The 23,111-nt window shown below is 35.2% G+C and overlaps 1 protein-coding gene across 1 annotated transcript in view; it reads right to left on the minus strand.

Annotated features, from left to right (window-relative positions):
• Positions 1 to 23,111, minus strand: part of LOC116509084 (SRSF protein kinase 1-like) — a 31,640-nt gene that overhangs the window by 2,997 nt on the left and 5,532 nt on the right. The window contains 15 exon segments of the mRNA XM_032218018.1: positions 2,152 to 2,244; positions 3,172 to 3,241; positions 3,724 to 3,831; positions 5,744 to 5,844; positions 6,427 to 6,765; positions 6,768 to 6,833; positions 7,277 to 7,387; positions 7,390 to 7,489; positions 8,282 to 8,307; positions 9,682 to 9,847; positions 11,921 to 12,027; positions 12,562 to 12,649; positions 13,524 to 13,611; positions 14,187 to 14,295; positions 16,184 to 16,302. Coding sequence (XP_032073909.1) covers positions 2,152 to 2,244; positions 3,172 to 3,241; positions 3,724 to 3,831; positions 5,744 to 5,844; positions 6,427 to 6,765; positions 6,768 to 6,833; positions 7,277 to 7,387; positions 7,390 to 7,489; positions 8,282 to 8,307; positions 9,682 to 9,847; positions 11,921 to 12,027; positions 12,562 to 12,649; positions 13,524 to 13,611; positions 14,187 to 14,295; positions 16,184 to 16,302 — 1,691 coding nt within the window.

Raw genomic sequence — 23,111 nt, forward strand, 5'->3', positions numbered from 1 at the left:
TAATAAACTCTGATAAGGTTTCTGGCCAGGAAAAAATGTATCTATTAAATTCTATTTGTGGTCCTATTTCCAGGAATAAAAAACTATGGTTTAAACTCTTCAAGTTGGAATAGGGCTATCAGTTCCATATTACAGGTAGTCCTCGACTTAAAGTAGTTCATTTAGTGACCGTTCAGTTACAATCGCACTGAAAAAGCAATTTCCAATGACTGTTTTTCACACTTACGACCACTGCAGCATCCCCATAGCCACGTGATCAAACTGTGGGCACTTGGCAACTGACTCATATTTATGACAGCTAATGACAGTTACAGTGTCCCAGGATCATGTGATTATCTTTTGCAACCTTCTGATAAGCAAAGTCAATGAGGAAGACAGATTCACATAACAACCAGGTTACTAATTTAACAACGGCAGTGATTCACTTAACTGTGACAAGAAAGGTTGTAAAATGGGGCAAAATTCACTTAATAACTACTTCGCTTAACAACAGAAATCTGAGGGTCAATTGTGATTGTAAGTTGAGGACTACCTGTGTAAGAAGAGAGAAATAAAAGACCCTGTCAATTATAGGAAGTTTAGTTTGCTATCTATCTTGGGAAAACTCAATAGTACAAATTACTTTTTTTGTATTGGTTTTTCCTAGTGGTGTGGGAAAGCGTTTGCACACCGAAGTGAGTCTTTGGGGCAGTGAACTTGCTTCTAGCTTCTCGTTGGCGTGCATTTTCCTTTGGAGAACCTGCTGGGTGCCTTGACTCGCACAAATAGCTCAGTTCCCAAGTGCCCATCGGGACGGAAATCTGACAGAGCCTGGAAACTTCATCTGCATGCAAATGGGGCGCTTGGAAACAGAGCAATTCATGTGAGATCAGGGCACTCAGAAGGTTCCAGTCTTCGGAGTAAAAGTGTTTACATGACAACAAGAGGCTTGAAGCAACGTAGGTTCGCTGCCCCAAAGTCTCACTTTGGCATGCAAAGACTTTTCCATGCCAAGACTGGAAGCCTTTGGAGGAGGCTCAGCAAGGCTGCTGGCCGCTCCAGAAGTGGCAGGAAGCTTCGGTAAGTCAGAGAAGCCAAGCAGGACATGCTCATCATGCCCCTCCTCTGCTCCTGGAGAGGAGATAACTCGCTAGACCTTCAAAAGGTAAATGAGTTTCCACAAGCAGGCAGTCGTGGCAGGATGGGGGGGGAGCAATTTCATGAGGTATTTGTGGATCAGAGGAAGCCTTGGGTGCTCTGATGCAGGTAGCCTGTTCCATCACTACACCCCCCTCCCCCAACATGGCCTTCTCCACCATTAGATACATCATGTGCAGTTAATGACTTGCACATTTGAATAGCGAATGTGTGGGCGAAAGGAGGGAGTGATCACGGTCAAGTTATATGACTCACTCCTAGGAATCCTCGGGTTATGAATGTAATTGGCAGGCTCCATTACATTTGTAACTTGAGGCCTACCTGTAACAACAGCCCAACTTCAGGTGATTTTTAAGATCTTTTTTAAATGTTCCAAATTGTGTTTGAAACTGTTATTCTCCTGGAAACTGACTCCATTTTTAAAACAAAAACCTTGCTAAATGTTATTACGTTCTAAATGCATGTTTTTAAAACCAAGGACGGACTGCTACATAAAATCCCAAATGATTCTTTTGTAAATTCATGGTTTAAACAGCTGACCAAAGAGATATTCAGATTGGCATTGATCCTGATTATTTGTATTCTAGGGTTTGACCTCAGGATTTTATTGTGCTAAGCAAAAAATATGAAGTTATTTAGTACAGGAATTAATGGAAAAGTCAAAGTGACATGTTCACCTGTGAAGTTTGGAATAAATTACATATTTATTACACTTTTCAGCTCTCTATGTTTCTTAGTTGTTTACATTAAGTAAATACAGAATACTCTTTTATCAATAATTTTATTTAGCAATAAAATAACTATTTCATCTAATACCAAATTTTATACTATATTTAGTACTTTGTTATTTAGGGCCTCTGGCCAAGTAAAACTAGACAGATAGACAGAAGCAGGTTAGAATCAATTTTCATTGCACTTTGAAATTCAATGTTTTGGAATGTCTCAGAAACGCAGTAGAACTTTACAACAAACTTTACAAAAATCTTAAGATAGTCAAATTATTTGCCCACTTGCCTTTTTTGGTGAAAAACTCCTTGGAATATTTTCCAGCTACAATGAGCTTACGAGGTATTTTTCCAAGAAGTTCTATAATCAATGCGATATGATCTGTGCTTCCAGGGAGAAAATAAGGAAGAGACTATAAGAATTAGAATTAAGTCATACTGACTTTATTGTGAACCTTGGGACTGGTTTTGTGTAGTTTTTAGAAATTTTATGGATGAAAGAATGTAGCGAAAAGATCTACCTCTATTTTTCTGGGATCTCCTAATATGCGGAAATCTCATTAACATGGCTTTCCTGAGGACTCAGAGAGATATTGCTCTGGATTACTTAACAGTTTGTACTTTTTTAGTAATTGTAAGTCATTTTAATAAATAAAGCATAAATGATTATTCCCAGTTAAATATCCTTCTGCCAGAATAATTCAACGTACTTGTGTCGTTTGACTTTGACCGATGAAATTTCTACTGCATGGCCTTCAAATTCAATTAATTAAGCAATATACAGTGATCGATAAATTTAAATCAACTGAAATCCTGGGTCTGAACCCATTTAATTGTCTCCTGAAATGTAGTTTAAGACATTTCTGTAAACTTAATGTCTATGAGGGAAACTCGGAGTTTGTCTCTTGGTGGCTCATGTCATTTCGCACAGCTCTTTTTATAATTTTGTCCCAATTATTCTGCAATGTAAAACATACTTTACAAAATGCTTATTGAAATAAATGTGTCAAATTTGTGTCCTTAATATAGACATAAATATAGCTAAGATCATTATTGCAAAAACAGAAATTGATTCTGCTATCCATGCTCTAATTTATAGCCAAACTTTAATGTTCTCCAAGATACTTGAAAAAAATATAAATAAAAAAAACAAAGGAAAAAAGGAAAAAAAAACCACCCCAAAAATATAGCAGAATCTAAGGTTGACTTTCAAAAAAAAAAAAAAAAAAAAAAGCCTGTCATATTTTTTTGCTGATTTTCTTACTATCCAGGTTCTGCTACTTAACACAGTTTTGGCATAGGTTCTCACCTTCATCCCGAGAGTAATCTTCACCAGAGTGAGGCTCAAACAAATAGTCACCAGTAGCCAGTTCAAAGGCCTGAAGATGAAAATAACATAATTTTCAGAAAAAAATCTAAGATCTAAGTTTTAAAGCATAATTCTAATTATTCCGTAATGCATAATGACTCTGTAATTTAGAGGTGTCCTAGACATGCTTTGCAACATACTTCAGATTTCTCACAAATTTGATTTAAGGCAGTGTCTCCTGCTTACTGTTTTGTTAAATTACCAACTGGATTTCAGACTTATAAGTGGTTTGAATGTTAGATCTGAGTACTTCTCAGTTTTAAAATTAAAATTAAAAAAATCATTTTCATTAAATGAAGCGGTCTGTTAAAAAAAGCATTTAAAACAATCCAAATATTGCTTTTCAACACGTCAGATTTTAGGATAATATACAACATAAAATAATCCAATATTGTAGAAATTAAATCAGTTTTTTGTGATAGGACTTACAGACTCCTACCCAATTGTGAATCAACATCGTACCACAGGTTTAGATAGTACAACCAAGCTTACCATGCAGGCAGTGCTCCAAACATCAGCTGGAGTGCTATATCCAGCTCCAATCAGTACTTCCAAAGCTCTGTATTGCCTTGTCTGAATGTCCTCCGTAAAATGTTTATGCTATAGAAGAAGAAATGTGTTACAATTTGAAGCAAAGGAAGTTTTTGTATAATTGGTAAGAAGTGTATCTCTAATTTCTAGTTTTTAAAACTTAAGAAGGAAGTTAGGATGATCTGACTCTGTAATGTAAACCCTTGAAACCACTAAGATTCTCTTACACATCTGGGAAAGCTTTATTCTGTATATTTATAGACCAGTCTTATACCTTTTTAACAAAACTAAATCCCACAAAGTTCACTGGTGACATCCATTAAAGCCCAAGGGATCCATAGCATTACTAGCAATGTAGCCAGTGAGAAAGATGGTAAAGAATTACCTATTTTTAGTCTGTTTGTTTTCTCACATAAATGTATTTCATTCTATCTACTATAGTTTCCATTAAGATGCTGTTTTAATCATTTACCCAAATGGTGTCCTTCCATTTAAAATAAATTACAACTATTTAACATTACATTTTTAAAAGCAGAACAGTTATTTGTTTTTTAAAAAGCCACACATTAGAGACAGCAAGCAAGCAGTGTCTTCTTCCATCATTTTTCAAGCATTAGAAGCACAGCTAGAGATGCTAAAGCAGGCCATCCCACTTCTGTCTTCAACTAGTTTTTTTAAAAAAGAGATATGCTATTTATTGCTTTCTGATATCTTGAAATCATTTCATGAACACTGAATCTGAGTAATCACTCCTAAAACCTGAATCTGTAGAATAAAAGGAAGTTAGAAAATTAATACAAACAATGGGATCGAAATTCCCCATCGTCATTCTATAAAAACATTGTCTTCTCAAACAAAGATCAGTGGAACTTCTTTGACTAAATCAGATTTAAAAAAATTATTCAATGCAGAAAATGTGCTGAGATGACATAAACCACGACTCCTGGGATGTATCTCTGTTCATTAACAGTCAAGAGCAGCTTTCCCATGTACCTTGATGAAGGTAGGCTGCATGGATCAATACCATGGGAACTGTGGGGCAAGGTTGAGGAAGGCTGTCTTATATAAATGTTCATACATTTAATTATTAGTTCTTTTTACATATTTTACACATGTAATATTACAGATGCTATAACATTACATATTTTTCCTAAATTGAATGATTGGATATAACATTTTATGTATGTTTTACATGCAAAGTATAGTGAAAAACAAATAATAGAATCAAGTCTAATTTGCCTTTTCTTGTAAGGGCATACATCATGCAAACATTTAACATATTAACTGGCTTAAAAAAAATCTTAGGATCCTTTCATATGAATGGCTTTCAGCATCATTAGTGAAAGGGATAATGGAAGATACTGCATCTTTTTTTCCTTAATCTCTCTAGGAAAACTGAATGGTTTCACATAGAGAATAAGCAGAATATTGCCACATATAAATCCAGAAATGGTGCAGGATAGCTATAAAACAATAGCCTTCAATAAAGCCATACATCTTTATTTATTTTCAGTTATGAATAAAAAGTTAATATTATTTGGTCTAAATATAGACCAAAATGAAAAGGAGGGAAATGATCTTGCCATTCCACCTATGCTATCCATGAAACTAATACCTCTTTGCTTTATAGCAGCGACAATAATTTGGTTGCTAGCAGAGGTAAGATACTTTTTCCAAATTGAGGGCATGGATGATAGAATTCTCATTCCTGGATAGAAATTTGGTGTCACTGTAAAGTTCAAATTTAGGGTGAAATTCTAACAGTTCTACTTACATCCTGCCCAATAAAATCAAGTCTTTTGAAAATTTGTATTAGAAAGAACTGTTTTTTTCCAAGGGAACACTGAACAATTTAAGAGCTATGAACAAATTAAGTTTGCATTTGTAGAAGCATGTTAAGATATTTTAAATGATAACTATGTTCATTCCAGCAAACTGCAAAATTAGCAATGCTGGCATTCAGGAGGGAAAGCAAACTTACCACCCAGCAAGCATTTCCTAGATCAGCTATCTTCACTTTGAGTTTATCAGCATTCCCAGATTCAAGCGGATTAAGGAGGAAATTTCCAGCAGCAGCTTTTTCTAGACTCAGCATAAACATTAGTTAGCTCAACCATCATACATCCATCCATCCAATTTCTACATTGCCCATCTTATTTAAGTGATTCTGGGCAGCTTATAATAAAAAATGCAGTTTAGAGATATTTTTTGTCAAAAAAACTTTGGAACATCTTTTGTAAAATTCATGCCAATGAGATGGTTTAGAAAATATAATAAACAATGGTTTAGCTATAAACCATAGTGGGAATCAAGCTTGCTTAGAAATCTTCTTAAGCCATAGAATTGCCTTCCATTTTTGATTAATTAAACTTAAAGATGATTTATTCAAAACATGTCAAACGGAAATTATGGATTATAAATGGTCTAATGTTAAAAGTACTAACATGTTGTATAAGATCCTTATAAGATTAAACTCTATATGGCAAATGCTTAGAAAAAAATCTATATAACCATGAAATATTGGGATTTTTTATTAAATGTATATGCCATCCATCTCATACTTTGAGGCAACTCTGAGCATTTCATTCTTACATTTTTAAAAAAAAGGAATATTCTCCTTGAAAATAAACAATTTATTTCTGACAAAGAATCAATGTGCTGTACCTTTACTGTTTTCAGAAGACCCGTTATTTTCATTCTCATCTTCTGAAGGAATTTCTGACCTGATGCTTTCTTGTAATTGGATGATCTGCTGTGCATTTAAATATTGTTCCTCACATGTGGGTTCCTGACAAACCATTGAATCAAGAACCTCTGAAATTAAGGGTACAGGAAGCTGTGATATTGTTTCCTGTATTAGGTTCTCTGAACCACCATTGCTTTGGCTATAAGCACTGCTCTCTTCCTCCTGCTCTTGAGAAGGGCCAGTGAAATCATTGGCATTATGAACTTCATCTTCGAGTTTCACAGACACTTGATTGATGGATTTCGAGAAGTAGACATTTGCACCAATCCATTGCAATTGATTTCTGTTACACATTTTTCGATTCCCTCCATTAAGCTACTTTGCTCTGAACAAAAAGAGAAAAAGCAGAAACTATGTTTATGGGGCAAGGGAAGAACAGACACAAAAGGAATCACAATGTACCCTGATAAGGGGCAACTGGAAATATAGGCCAGTCAATCATTTATAAAAAAATATTATCAATGCTGCTGATATCCCATCTTTTTTTCCAAGATGGTATAAATAACACTTCCTCTCATCATTTTTCTCCCTCATCATCCTCTGAGATAGTTTGGGCCCAGAGATAATGATGGTATGAACATTACTTAATTTAAACATCTATTATACATATTAGGAAATTTTAACTTACCCAATTAAAAATTTTATCAGTCCAAATATCTTGAAACTTTTATCAATTCAAATCTCTATTTTTAAGACCTGCTCAGCTTCAAAGAATGCAGGATTAGAGTAATAAGTTGATCCAAAACATTTTTTTCTAGAGATCAGTACCTGTCTTTGCTGACAGTCCCTCATCTGGGGGACTCTCTTTTAAAATTAGCTCAACTGGTCTCTCCACTTCTTCTTGTTCTCCAGACTCAATTTGCAGAGGATTTGTTTCTTCTCCATCTCTTCAATTTCTTGTATTCGCTTCTCCAACAGTTCTGCTTGTCGTTTCTGCTTTTTTTTCAATTTCTTTTTCTTATTTTTGGACATTTTGTCAGCCTAAGAGATAAATGCAAACCAGCTACTTTTATGAGTCTACTTTATTGCCAATAATAATTTAGTAGGCATTTTTCCAAACTCATATAAATAATAAAATGGAAATTCCTTACCAATCTTTAAAGTGAGATTCTACATACACTGACAACTAGTAATGGCTAGTAAGAAATATCACTGGGTTCAACAGAACATACTTCCATCTAAACAGCCATCGTTTGGATTGTAAAGTTAAGCTTTAATTCAATCTTTCTCCTTTTCTTATAATTTCATTGGTTATTAAGTATACAATAGCAAAGATGCTACATGGAAAGTCTCTGTGACAACAGCTTGTTTTCCTATAGGTGGTTTAATACAGAGATCCTGTCTGCTATATGCCAATTATTACATGAAGAACTATTATTTGTTCATGAAGTAAAAATGTTGTAGGGCTGTGCAAATTTTTGAAGGAATATTTCATTTCCACGAGGACTTAAATGAAATGCTCTTAAAGAAGTAATGTGGCTTCATTGCTTTAAAGAACAAAGTTGCTTTATTTCTTAACAACATATTGCTGACCTTCTGCAGCACAATCTCATCAAAGCTGGGGCAGAAGCTTCTCTTGGCTTTAGTAAGTGACAGCACAAAAAGAGCTTCATGACAAGAAAAAGTGTTAAAATGAAATCCATTACCTCTTTGCATGGCCCAAATCTTTTAACTCTTAAAACCCAAAATCCCAGCCACATCTAATGATAACCAGATTATTCCCACTATGTAAAGTATCATCTAAGTATAAAAAGCAGAAATAATCAAACTTACTGGTTTGGGCTGTGGTGCAGTACTCACTGTGAAATAAAGCAAGCAGCATTAGTATATTTCTATCCTAGGAGCAACGATGCAGTACAAGTTGCACAATACACACATCTTTATTAAGCAGAATATTATTTCTATTAAGATGCCAGCAGCATAGAATGTGCGTTTATGTAGATATTCACATTAAAATGTAACCCTTCAGGAATGGGTTATGCCATTGAATGGGTTATCAGAATCAGTTCAAACAGTGCGATGGGCAGCAAATAATACTATTATCATAGCTCATCACACAATCAGCCAGAAGTTCAGATTGGAACCAGCATTTTTAATCCACCTACTACTATCCAAAGACCTAGGATAGGCAGATGTGGGCATTTAATGGTGTAAAAGATATTGTCCTCAGAACAGCTTACATCCTATGACAATTCTTTTTAACACTATCAAACATCCACATCTGCCTATCTTAGGTCCTTGGGAAGGACCCGATAGGTGATAAAATTGCCAAATTCAGATTGAACATCTGGCTGATTCTGTGACAAGCAGTAACGATGGTTCATCTCTAAAACATTAATGTTCTTTGAGAGAAAATTTCCCAAAATTTTGATACAATGGAATTTTCCTCAATTTTTTCAGAGAAACACACATTTGTGGAGAAGGCTGAAATATTCTATTTATCATTTTTAAAATGTCACATACTTTTTTGATGATTTCAAAATAGGTAAGCAAAGCCAGATTAGTGCTTAAATAGGAGGTCCATCAAATGAAGCTCCCTAACCAACTAGAACAACATGCCTATCCTGGGGAACCTGATGAGGAGAGGCAGCCCTCAGATAATCTGGCTTTAAACGTCATATCTAGCTCTTTAATTTGACAGTCTTCAAGGGCAATCGAACACAGAGTATATAACAGCAATCCATTTTGGAGGTGATCAGGGCATGAGTGACTAAGAGAACAGAGCTGAAAAGAAGAAGTCATAAAAAATACTTCTGACTTACAACCCTAAAGGGAAGGTTCCATTAGGGTCCTACTATAAAGACTACCTATATTGCCATTAAAAAAAAAAGATTTAACTGAAACCGGTGTCATATTTGCACTTAATTACCTAAAATTACTAATGAAGTTTAAAAATCTAATCTTTTACATTTACAACAATTTTCTTCCTGAGCTTTTTTTTATAAAACATATTCATTTTATAAACAAACTGAAATATTCAATATTATTTATTTCAACAATTTATATTCTTCAGTTTGGGCTATTAACAGAACAAATTAGATCACCAACACTTGCCCTCCATCTTCCCATTGGAAAAACCAAGCCAAAAAAGAATTGAGAAGATGAATGAGAAAAGTTGAGGTTATCATTAGAATGAGCCAAATTTGAAATAAAAACAATCGGGAAGCACAAACCTGCAGAGCCAGAAGGCGGAGGGGCTCCAGATCTTTGCCACTCTGTAGCTTCTGCAGCTAGTTTACGGACGTACTGGTCATTAACACACAGCAAAATGTTTTCTGGTTTAATATCGGTATGGATAATCCGACATTTAGCATGCAAATAATCCAGACCTTGCAAGACCTGCAAAACACAAAAGATAAAAGAAATCAAGTACTCAGGTTGTATACAACATAGTACATTTAATGGAATACTAAAGAGACAGAATTTAATCAAGGTAATCTCCTTTGAATCAAGCTTAATTTCTAGTTGATTTCATATATATAACTATTCAATTTAAGGGCAACAGTACAGAAATAATTTCCGCTTTGCCTTCCTCCGAGATACTTTTAAACACATCTGTTCAAAAAGCACACACTTATACTGTATCTAACGTCTTTTTTGTAGCATTTTCTCAACACTCTTTGCTTTTCACTTCCTATTCACACGATTCCTCCTTACAGAAGAGATGGCATACTAACAGGTAACTCGGATCTCAATGCTGCATGTCAGAATATTGCAGTGAGGTCTGTGGTCTGTCCTAGTGAAATATTCCATTTCCCCCTGATTTTTTCTACACAAAGCTACTTAGCTATGGTCCTGCAGCCCTGCTTTGCAAAAAAGGAACAACAATTTCACCCTGAGATAAAATTATAGCTCAGAAGTATCCTCCGACGCTTTGGTTGTGTCCCATTAAGTTTCCTGTCCACTTTACTTCTATAATATTTTTTACCGCAATTTATATGTAGCTCAATTCGAAGAAGTCTGAAAGCAGCTTACAAAGAATGCAGGAATTAAATTTATTTATTTAACAAAATGCATATGGCGGCCTAACTCACTCTCAGTAATTCCAGGCAGCTTTCAAAGATGAAACAAGATCAGTCTTACAAAGCTTCCCGAGGCTTCCCATAATAGCCAGGTTTGAGCAGCTTTTCTCAGTGCCAACAGAGTTAATGCTGACCTCAGTCCAAAGGTGAGAGATAGAGACAGAAAAGACACAATCCTGTTGTCCCTGATAACAACAATCCATCAGAAATGGAATCTGAATGGTGCCCTCCTTACATCATCTTATAGGATGGGGAGGTACGTTTGAAAGAAAAGTTCTGCAGGTATATTCAGATTCCAAGCAATGTAAGGCTCTAAAAGTGAAAACTAGCATCCTAAATTGTTCATTTAGAAGCCAAATGCCAACCAGTGCAGCTTTAGTAATATTGAGTCTAAGTAAATTGAGAAATACCCTTAACTACTCCAGTCACTGTATCTGGGACCTACTGTACCTTCTTGATGGTCTTCAGGTCAAATCCATCTACAGTGAATAGCAACAGTCCAACTGAAAGGACACCAAAATAGCTTTATGGCCCCTGGATACAGAAATGGCTTTGATTTCTGTACACAAGAAGAAATTGCGCAAAGACTCTCCTAGCCAAGAATTGCTACCTGCTTCTTGAGAAATTCTAAGTCAAGAGGATCCCAAATTACAAACCAGTTCAGTCAGGGAGAATGCGACCCCATCCAGAAGTGAAAACACAATGCTAACAGTTATTAAAGGCAATAATAAAATTATTGTGCTCTATTGATTCAAATTACTGACTATTAATTACAAGCAGACTAGTATTTCATCCTAGGATTCAATAGTAGTGGAATCATTGCACAAATTAGGGTATTTTTCTATCAGTGAAATATATCAATGAATAGTCATGTCAAAGAGCATCTCCAGCCAAGACCCATCAGCACACAGGGACCCACCAGCACCTTCCTTTCCAAGCTTCCCCATGCTTGCATGCCTGCACCCTCTTTCCTCAGCCTCCTTCACACACTGTGGCCGCTTTCCCCAGACTCCTTGAATTTGTGCTGTACTACAGGAACCCCAACTCTGTATAGCCTTGTTGGACCTCCCCCAACACCCCATGACCTCTCCATATTATTTGACCGGGACTCCCTGTGCTTCCTGATTAACAATGAACTTGTTGTGGGGTTACAATAGCAACGAAGAATGTTTGGGTTGCCATCACTAATTGATGAGGCCATGTGATGTCATGCTTTACAACCATATTTTTTAGCAATGGCAATGCCAAATGCCACTGTAACTAGAGGACTATCTATATCTCACCATTCAAGGGCATGTTTTCGTTAATAAACACTGAAGATGAAAGTATTTTTAACAAATTTTAAAAGCAAAATTAGTACTGAAATATATGAAAGAGATATGAAACTTGCCTGAAGGATGATTTGTTTTACACAAAGTAGTGGAAGCCCCTGATAATTTGATTTGATGATCCATTTCAGAAGATGGTGCCCTAATACTTCAAATACCATACAAATATCTGAGATGAGTCAAGGATGAATTTCTAGACTATTCCAATAATGACATTCCTCTTGAAATTTTGTATTAGTATTCTTTTTGTCTGCATTAACTTCTTTACAGCATCTGTAATGCTTATAGTATTGTGACTGAATGCTATCAGAAAACATGGGTGATGGTACAACATTAATACATTTATAGACCATTCCATATTGGAACGTAGAGATTATACAGCAGATTAGAACCATGTGGAATGAAATTATTAATTTTTTCCAATACAAAAATAAACCCCTGAAAGGAATTTGACTTTTTCCCAAGTTTAAAAAAGCTATACATCTTTTTTAAAAAAAATAGTACCGTGGCTTCTAACAAGCATGTCGGCATAGTTGGATAAGCTTGGGATGTAAGTACTAATAATTCTGCTATTATACACCACAGCAAAGTCAAAGTTGTAGTGGCTGAACAATGGACAGAAATTAATGTTACAATACATTAAATGCTATATAAATGTATTGTTTGAACCCATGTTTTGTGATCTGTTCTATGAAAAGGATACGGGAACCATTAATTCCTGAGATTTTGAAGTCATCTAAAAGCTGAACTACTCGGTCTCGATTTGGATCATCTGGGTCAGTGTTGCGGACCTATATAAAGGAGAGGGAAACCAAATGACAGAAGAAAATGAGTACAGGAAGATCCCTCCAAACCTTCTAAGAATTTTTTCCAGCTCCTCTTACTGCTTTTTTAAGAGTTCCATCATCAAATGCATCATCATTTCTGATTGAATTCTGTTTCTGATTGTCTTAAGATAGCTACATTCTCACATTAGCACTTCTTTTTCTTAATATGCCAGATTTTTTTTTTAAAAAAAGCATATAACCAAATTATCTGGTCTTAGACAATAATTCATATTTCATCTCATGAAATTGATTGATTTTGATTTGATTTTACTTTATTTGTATGCCGCCCTTTTCCCTGAGGGGACTCAGGGCGGCTCACAATTCAAGGGAGGGGAGAACAGACAGGTTACAAACATGATAAAACCATACACCGTTAAAAAGCACAACAGTCATACCATTCGAGTGGGGTTACAAGTCTTTAGCCCCAGGCCTGTCAGAACAGCCAGCTTTTAAGGGCTATGCGGAAGGCCCTGGAGGGTGGTGAGGGTGCGAATCTCCACGGGGAGTTCGTTCCAGAGGGTCGGAGCAGCCTCTGGAATTCAACCCTTTATAAATACTATTAGAGAATGCTAATGACATCTGCAGATGATGACATGGGCAGAATATCAACATTCCCCACTCTCAAGAATCATTGTAACTAAATCCAACCACATTTTAAGCACTCAAACTGAAATTTCTCTCATTGCCTACATCTGAAAAGAAACAGGCACATGCAAGGCTGTGACAAACAGTGCTTCTTTTCACAACTTTTGAAAAACAGATCTGAAACCAACCACATCCTGTCTTAAAAATTATAAGTTTGAAGCTATATTGTAATAATTTACTTTTGTATACTCACAGATTTTAGTAATTTAATTTCATCCAAAGCTGTTTCTGTGTAATGTTCAGCACTCTTCACAACTTTCATTGCCACAAACCTCTTCCCCCTAATGGACACAAAGTTTAATTTCAAACTGTTCTTAGGGACCACATAATGCTGACAGATAAAAATATGAGAGCTCAGAACTATGTCCTATGGGTGATGAGTGTGTGCAGAGGGTGACTGGGGAGACCTTTCTCTAGATCAGCAGCCCCCAACCTTTTGGGCATCAGGGATTGGTTCTGTGGAGAGAGGTTCTTTTGCAGACCGAAGGGTCTGTAATTTTGTATGCTTCCTGCATCTCACAAATGGGGCTTCACTTGTTTGCATGGCCCAGTTTCTGATATGCTATGGATTGGTGCCAGTCCACGGACTGGGTGTTGGGGACCCCTGCTCTAGATCTTTCTTGAACTAAGTATCATCCCCAAAGACTATGAAACACAATCATGAACAAATGATACAAAGGGATGAAACATGAATCCTGACAAAATACATTTGATCATTATATCCGTATCACTCTGTTTATAAACATAATAGGAATGCTCTCGATTTCAAAATAATAGAATAAAATAAAAAATGCTGTTTATCTATAATAGTTGTTGAACAATTAACAGAAACTCCAACCAAAGAACAAAGACTTACTGGATGTCCCACGATAACCATACTGTTGAGAAGTGTCCCCATCCCAGTTTTCGGATTACATGGTATCTTCCATTGAACAGATCTCCTATTTTTACTAGATGATAGCCACCTACAAAACGTATAATGAATTATTAAATCAACAGTTAAATTGAGGTTATGTTATAACTTTAACAGAAAGTTAAATTTATTTGCATAACTTTATAGACTCAAATGCAGACAACTCATAAAATTTTACAACATAAAAACCAATAAATCAAGCTAAATTAATACAATACTTCATTTTAATAAATCATCATATATAACTGAAAGCACTCCTGGGTATAATGAAGTGGGTGGCAGACCTGGCCTTCAGTGCCATAGTAGTTTTGCATTCACTGGTGAATGATTGAGATTGGGATGGGCAGATGGGGCCAATTGCAGTGCTCGTGCTGCCACTCAAAAGAGCAGGTGGATTGCTAAGCACCCAAATTTTCATACGTGACTGCGGCGGGTGTGTGTGTGTGTGTGTGCACTGCAATGGCCATAAGGTCAAGTACCAGTCATGTCCCTTTGTTCACCACCATTGTTAATTTTAAATAGATGAATGTTAATTTTAAACAAATGAATGTTAAGCCAGGACTGCCTATATTTTATTGAGAGATGCTAAAATACTGGATTCATGTAACCAGAATTCCCATTATAGTAATTCCAGATATTCCATAATTAGTAGATTTTAAAAATACTTTTTCACCGAAAAGGAAGAAATGCATTTCAGTGGAAGAAATGTTTAATCTTTGCTATATCATAGAAGTGCTTTTTATATTCGTAGTATTAAATATATTTATATGGTAATTTGAACACAAAGAATTCTACCATTTTGACAATATTTAATACTTTTTCTAACTGTAGGCCTTTTTTTTCTATGTGGTGACTGAGATTCCCATGAATCCCTCTGCGTTTCGCGCTAACTGGAAGGCAAATCAGGAAACACTAGGCATGTAGGCATTTACTTATATCAAGCATTTAAAAGCTATTGCCTTTTTTCATTTTCTGGGCTACTGAATCATTTCTTTAACTATGTTTTACTTCTAAAATGTTCATGTTTATTAAATTATTTTTAAATTATTTTTTCCTTTTCTAGTACCTTATAGTATAGTTTTAATGAAAGCTTTATGATGTGGTTCTAAAACTTTGTGGCACTATGATTTCCTAAATTACTTCTAGTATTAATTTTTTAACCCTTCTTTGAATAAAAGTAATTATTTCATTGGGATATCTTCTGACAGTAATTGAATTTTAAGTGTGCAAGAAGCTGGAGCCCTTTTTGCTTGGAGAAATTTGATTGTGCAATTTCCTAGGCCTGTTATTTTCACCAGGTAGACCTAGAATAAATTCTCACTGCAAACCAGTTTTGTATACACAAAACACTGGGCACTTAGTCAGACTACACTCCAAGCTTTCATTCAAAGTGTGTCCAAACAAATTAGTTGTCACCCTGACCAAGCAGAGAGTAAAGTCTGAGTCTTGTTGTCCATCAAAGGGCAATAGCAGCTCCTTCTGCAATTTGTGAATCATTTAAATATTTATTTATTTAAATTTAATTTATTTCAAGTGCACCTTTAATTTTATAAATCACTTAAGGCAGTGAGCATACCAAACTCATTCCTGGTCTTATTTTCCCACAACAACAACCCTGTGAGGTGAGTTGGGCTAGGAGAGAGTGACTAACTCAAAATTACCTAGCTGACTTTCATGCCTAAGCTATATTAGGTATATAAAATATACCTGAAACAACCATATTCCTTCATCTTGAAGTTATGATATTAAATTGTTTAACAAAGAAATACCTTAGTATATAACTGCTCTTATTATAAACAGTTTTAAATCTTTTAAGCCTTGTTTTCCTTTAAAAGCAAATTCATAATGTGACTTATGCAAGGTTTCATCAAGTCATAATATTAGCCTAGTGTTATTGGCCTAAACAAACACACTGAAAATGTAGAACTGTAATTACATACCTTTGCAATAATCATTGGGATCTTCTTGCTCATCATCATCTGACCCCAGTATTTCTTCTTCTTGCTCAGGAAGGTCATTCTCTGCATGGGCAGTAGGGCCACGATGTTGAGTTTCAGGCCTAAGATACAGCATAAATGTTTAAGTTGTAAGTTTATAAGGAGAGGAATAAAGAATAAGTAAGAACTAAAATGCTGTTTAAAATTAAGGCTGGATATATCAATAGTCCTCTTTTTTTTTTTTAAAAAAAAAAAGTCAGATCTCATGTTATTAGTGTCTATAGTAAACTACATTTATGATTCAAAACATTGTGCAGTAATTTTGCAGAGAATACAAACCTTTTCAGACCCACCCACTTCTGAAAACAAGTCTTTTGGTATCATTCCCAGTTTGTTTCCCTAAATTTGGGTTTAGAGATTCTCTGAGCACTAGACAGGATTTTCATTGAAGGCATATTGCAGATATACAGTAAAAATCCTCTATCACTTATCTAGTGATAGGCAAATAGTTTTTTTAAAAATTATTTTGGCATACCCAATTCTAGATTGATCCTGGGCAGCTCACAATTTAAACCAGAATTTAGATACAGTAACATAGATTTAAAAAAAAATACAGAGAGAAATATCACAATGATAGTCCAGACAAAAACATCAACAATGAAACAATCGTAACAAAAACTCCTAACAAAGGAGTGTCACATGTATCCTCACCTCAAGATCTGAGAGAACAACTAACGGTAGGTCTTTAAGGCCTTCCTGAACACCTCCAGAATGAGAGCTGTCCAGATCTTGGGAGGGGAGGAATGACTCAAGAGATTCATAAACTAATCTGTTCTAAGCTATTTTCCAGTTTTGTATCAAGAGTCACTCCCATTAGCATAGGTGCTCACTGGCATTTTTACAAGAAATGGATGACTTCAACCAGAATGAAAACCTAATTTTACCATAGATTGGCATCAATTCTAGAACATGCTCTTGGCTCGGCATAGCTGTAAAAAGACAGTGTGTAGAATCTCAAAATCTCTCAAAATTACCAGAAAGCCATTACATATAAAGTTCTACAATGTCTACCACTTTGAGAATGCATCAGAAAGGAAGACTGGAAATATCTAATAAATATATGATGAGTATTATTCTTAAATAAATTAAGATGAAAAAAAAGTGCATACTTGATTTGCCATTTACATAATCTATATTATAACTATTTATTTAGTCACAGTTTATCACAATGGTTTTAATCAATTGATTTTCAAAAATGATATTATTAATTTCATTTTATATATCCTCAGCCAGAGGTGATATTCTGCCCGGTTCACCCAGGTTTGGGCGAACCGGTAGTGGCGGGTGGCAGCAGGAGACATTATTACAGGACGCTCTGTGCATGCAGAAGTGCACTTGTGAACTCCTAGTTCTGAACTGGTAGCGAAGATAAGAGAAAACCATTACTGCCCTCAGCCCACAAAAAAAGAGAATTTAGAGCTGTTTCCGACATATATTAAATAATCTAAAGAATGGAAACAAGGAAAGCAAATTGGTGAACAGAATAGTTAACAAATACATGTTAAGAAACTGCCTGAAACATCTTGCTGAAAATATAGTGAGGACTAAATATAAATATGCTGTCAAATGGCTTAAATCTATAACCATTGAATTATTATTTTATTTATTCTGACTTTTTAATCTATTTTGGCTTATTGTTAAACTTAAGATGGTGAACATACGTAATACTTCCAACTTCTATTTTCCCCCATGGCAACAATTAATAAGGTAGGTTGAGCTAAGAGAATCACCCAGCCAGCTTTCATGCCTAAGGGATATCTGAAACTCAAAGTCTCTTGGTAAGCATCTTAACTCCACACCAACACCAAACTGGCTCTCAATATCAATCTCAGCATATTTAATATTTAAATTAGTGATATAAGCTGCAAATTATACCAATGTTACATTATCAACAAATACAACTGTACTTTATATAGTTCTTATATTACAAGTTCTATCTCGAGGTCATGAGGAAAATTCTACTTTAGGGAGCAAATTTCTATGCTTGCAAATGCCAATTCAAAAGAAAAGGGAGTTTCGACTACATAAATCAGATAGTGAAGAATGGTTCAAGAATGTGGTTTTGCCATTCATCCTGTGTATCTTTTTCATGCAATTCTCTAAAGTTGTAATATTTATGAATTACATCATTAATTTTCTCAGAATTACTAGAATTAATAATTCCTACACTAGGAATTCTGGCTCCAAATGCTTGCAGAGAAAGCTGCTTGCTGGTGGAATCAACACAAACGAAAAATTCTGGGAGTCTGAATTATTTTCTATAGAATCTCCTTATACTAGAAGTCCTTGACTTATGACTGCAATTCAGTTAGTTATTAAAGTGAAATATGTGTTCATTAAGTGAATCTGGCCTCCCCCATTGACTTTGCTTGTCAGAAGCCAGCTGATAAGGTTACAGATGATAATCACATGACCCCAGCATAATGCAACAGTTATAAATACATGCCAGTTATCAAGTGCCCGTATTTTGATCTCATAACATGGGGATTCCGTAAAGGCCATAACTGTGAAAAATGATCATGTCACTTTTTTCAACCCCACTGTAACTTTGAACGGTCACTAAACAAGGACTACCTGTAGTGACTTTGGTTCATTTCAGTTACCTTCCTGCAGATTATGCCTGAAAATTCAAACACTGATCTGAATTCATTCAGGTCACAAAGGCAACCCAATTTGCTGCTCCAAAGCAAACCGTACTTCCCATTTATTTGCCTTGACAAAGCAATTTATTTGACCTGATATCATTACAGGCTTACACTGGAGGAGAAATCTCCTGTAAGCCTTTTTCTACAGGGCTGGGTGAGAAGTTTCCAAACCAAGCAACTTTGGGATTGCCTGAAGTCTTCCTAACATTACCCTTCCTAGAAGATCTCCAGCACATATCTTCAGTGATGCACACTGAATACTTTGGCCAGTGTGACTTATCTTCTCAAATGCATTGCCTGAAGGGCTCCCCTGGATGGGCATGAAAAAGGCTCTTCTCATAAGGCTTTTCTCAACAGGACTCCCCAAAGGTTTTTGGCCTCATTTCATATTGGTCAGCTTCCAATGGAAAAGGCCAGAGGCATGAAGGGATGATGCATCCTTTCATACCATTGAGCTTGCAACTGATGAGTAGCTGGGAGAATCTAGGAACACAACTCTGGAGTATATCACTGCTGACAAAGATCAGAAAAATGCCAACAATGCAAAGGATCTATGCTGCTGGACTGTCTTAAACATATATCAGCTACCCAACAGTTGGAGAAGCCCAGGAACATACAATAAACTCTTCCACATTCCTCCTTCTCTCATTCATTGGCACTGATTAGGAGAAGGCAAGTGATGCAGAAGGTAGGACATCTCATGAGATGGGAAGCTATATAAATATGATGAATAAATAATTACATAAATAAAAGGATGCATGTCAGTAGACTCTCTTGATAGCTTATTAACAGAAAAGCTTTTATGGTGCCATTGGCCAAGCTCAACATGGCCAAATAGCTCTAGCAAGTAATTCAAGGAGATTGCAGCCAAAGGGGACTCAGCACATGCTGTAGTTGGTTTGGTTTGGTTTGGTTTATTAGATTTAGATGCCGCCCTTCTCCCAAGGACTCAGGGTGGCGTACAACATTAAAAGAAACACATAATACAAAAATTTTAAAAAATTAAATAGAATATCTCAAACAAACCCAATTAGAATTGACAATAACATTTTTAAAAAATTCAAATTAAAATTAACAATGCTCAATAATTTATTTTCTTTTGTTCAGGCCAGGCTGGCTTGATTGATTCCGTTGCTCAGTCAGCGTATAATCTTTGAATCCCCCAGAACTCACAGTACAACTGCCTATCTGTGGAGGCCCCTTAGGTGGTACTGTAGGAGAAGGATCCTTTCAACCTTTTTCCAGAGTACAACCTCTAAAAGGTGGGAGGTGCTCTGAAGTTAGCAGTCAGTTTCATCTTGAAAGTGAAATATTAGTGTTCCTTCTTATATAGACAATGAAAAATAGCACAATAGCAAAACTGACATTGCCAAAATGGATGAAAATCAGGCCTCCCCTAATGAAAAGGGGGACCAGATAGTCCATTACATAAGAACAGAATAGGATTACACAAGTTAAATACTGTTTCTCTATATAAGGCTGAGTCTTAAAGCTATCATTAAAATTCTTGGAATATGATTTAACCTTACTTCAGTACAGAATTATTTATCAAGTTCTCATGGTTTCTTGTGAGTTTGCCTAACAGATTACAGTCCTGCCTGTTGACTGAACTCTCTTATGAGGGAACCATTATTGCTTTGTTCAAAACTTCACTGGGAAGCTTCATTCAAATGTTAATTGGAAAGAAATGAAGCTTCTTACAACCCTACTGAAGGCACCTTTATGAATCACAGCCTTGAAGAAACTGAATAGAATTCCAGATATGGAACTACTTATCAGGAAGCTCCTTCAATAGCAGCATTTATTGTGACCAAATGGTGATAAAGATTAATAAAATACACAAATTTCTTACACAGAAATATATCTAGAAATATAAAAGCTTCAAATAATCAAATATTTGGAACTCTCTGATGAGGATGATAATAATTTATACCTATGCAACTATTTTTGTAAAAAAAAAATCTGAAATATCCAATTCTATATCCATTTATGATTTGGTAAAAAATATTTCCCTATAAGTAATATCGAGATACATTATTAGAATAATGAATAAGCTTTCTTTTATGAACATTTCTCTCCCTTACCTCCTGTGGTTGCAGATTTATTCAAATCTCCTATATAAGGAAAAATAATAAATCTACATAGTAGAAGTAACAGAAATTGAACCCACAGAGATAAACACAAAATTAAATAATAAACTATGTAGTTTAATAGGAAAGTTGACAGCTAAGAGCAATATAGAAAAGGATAATGAGTAATTCTTGAATCCAGAGATCAAACAAGTAAATACGATTTATATCCAATTAAAAGCTACACTCATTAGCATAGCTTTTATTAATTATGCCATAAATATTGTAAAATTGAATTGTTAAGGCACATTGTACAATATTTCAATCAATTAATGATTATTTAGCTGCTGTGGCTTTTGCTAAACCTCAGTAATAATGTTTTAGTCAGAATGCTATCAGATATTCTGCAATAATTCGTTTCTTCAACATGCACAACTTTCCTGTAGCAAGGAAGTTACTAGAAAGTCTCCATAAAGCATTTGGCTGCCTTTGTTCTTCATCTAAAGCAGTGTTTTTCAACCACTGTGCCGTGGCACACTAGTGTGCCGTGACATAGTGTAAGGTGTGCCGTGGGAAAAAACACTTTATATATAGTCAATATAGGCACAGAGTTAATTTTTTTTAACATTTTCTAATGGTGGTGTGCCTCGTGATTTTTTTCATGAAAAAAGTGTGCCTTTGCACAAAAAAGGTTGAAAAACACTGATCTAAAGGAAACTAAAGTATCATATCATCTTTGCCTTTAAACATATTAAAACATTACACTTTTAAAATGATAATCATTGTCAGAGAATATAACATAAGTCTGAACATATTCAGAGACCTATCCTATTTATTGTTCACAAAGAATGTATACTTTTACAATTAATTCTGAACAATGTTCACTGTGATCTTTGTAACTCTTCCTGCCACAACTTTTAAAAATGCATCCCAATTTACTATTGCTATAGGCCAGGAAACCAAATAATACTGTTAAAAGATTTATTTTAAACAGACTATAAATCAAAGACAGAATAATATGCAGATAATTTTGCAGCTATTACACATCAAATTAAAAGTTGATTTACAAGTGGAGACAAAGATATTACAATAATTTCAAAGATTTCATCTCAAGCACTGTATTTCTGAAAAATTCTGGTTCTTGAAATCACACTCTTCCTGAGTAAGAAAATGGAGGTGGGGGGAGCTTACCTGCACGAAGCACGCACACCCATTGATGAAGGTACCTCTGAAGATGAATCAACAATTTTCAAAAGAGCCATAAAACCCAAATGGCACACTAGTCCTGGTAATGGGATGCATAAATTGTGAATAGGGTGCTGGCCGTCCCTGAATACAGCAAAGCTTTGTGCAGAAGGAAGAAAAAGCAGACTATGCCTCCACCACCTAGCTGCAGATGTACAACACTGCATTGCAGGTAAATGGCTTGCAACATCAGTGGGAAGGACTGATTTCAGATTTGCTTCCTGCAAAATTTAGCTATACTTTGGAATGACAGAATATTTATTGTATAACGATTTTGTTGTCTAGCTTTTATAAAAATAAATAAAGCTTTTTAGTTTTCTGCTGAATAATTTACTTCCTTCAAAACTTTTAAAAATCCACAGTAGATAATTCTTATTACAAGGGAGTTCTGATTACAATATCAGGGAAGGAGAGACATTTTAAAAATCTTAGTAAATGCTTTGTATTTCTTGCAACTAACTCTGCCTAGAAGAAAAGATTTATTTCTGGAATGTCACTCAATTTATATAAACTAAATATAATTTATGGAAACTTGGACCTTATATTGAGAAATTAATAAGCTTAATAGAAAGTGAAAATCAGTCCTGACCACATAAAATGTTTATAGCATATTACTTTAGTGAATCCCAAATCACATGCAAGTCCCAAAAAGATCTGCTTGCAAAGAATATACTTCGCAAAGCATCTGAATAATTCTTTTTTATTGGCCCTGAATTTAAACAATATTAATTTTTAATATTAACTAAATAAATAGTAATCAATTGCTTAATTATTTAAAGATAAGATTAATTACAAGAACAATTAAGCAGTGAAACAGCTTGCCTTTAGATGTGGATGCTCCATTACTGGATGTTTTCAAGAAGAGACTGGAGATAACATTTGTCTAGAATGGTATGGGATCTCCTGCTCAAG

Source organism: Thamnophis elegans, chromosome 5, assembly GCF_009769535.1.
Source record: "Thamnophis elegans isolate rThaEle1 chromosome 5, rThaEle1.pri, whole genome shotgun sequence".
Taxonomy (NCBI): domain Eukaryota; kingdom Metazoa; phylum Chordata; class Lepidosauria; order Squamata; family Colubridae; genus Thamnophis; species Thamnophis elegans.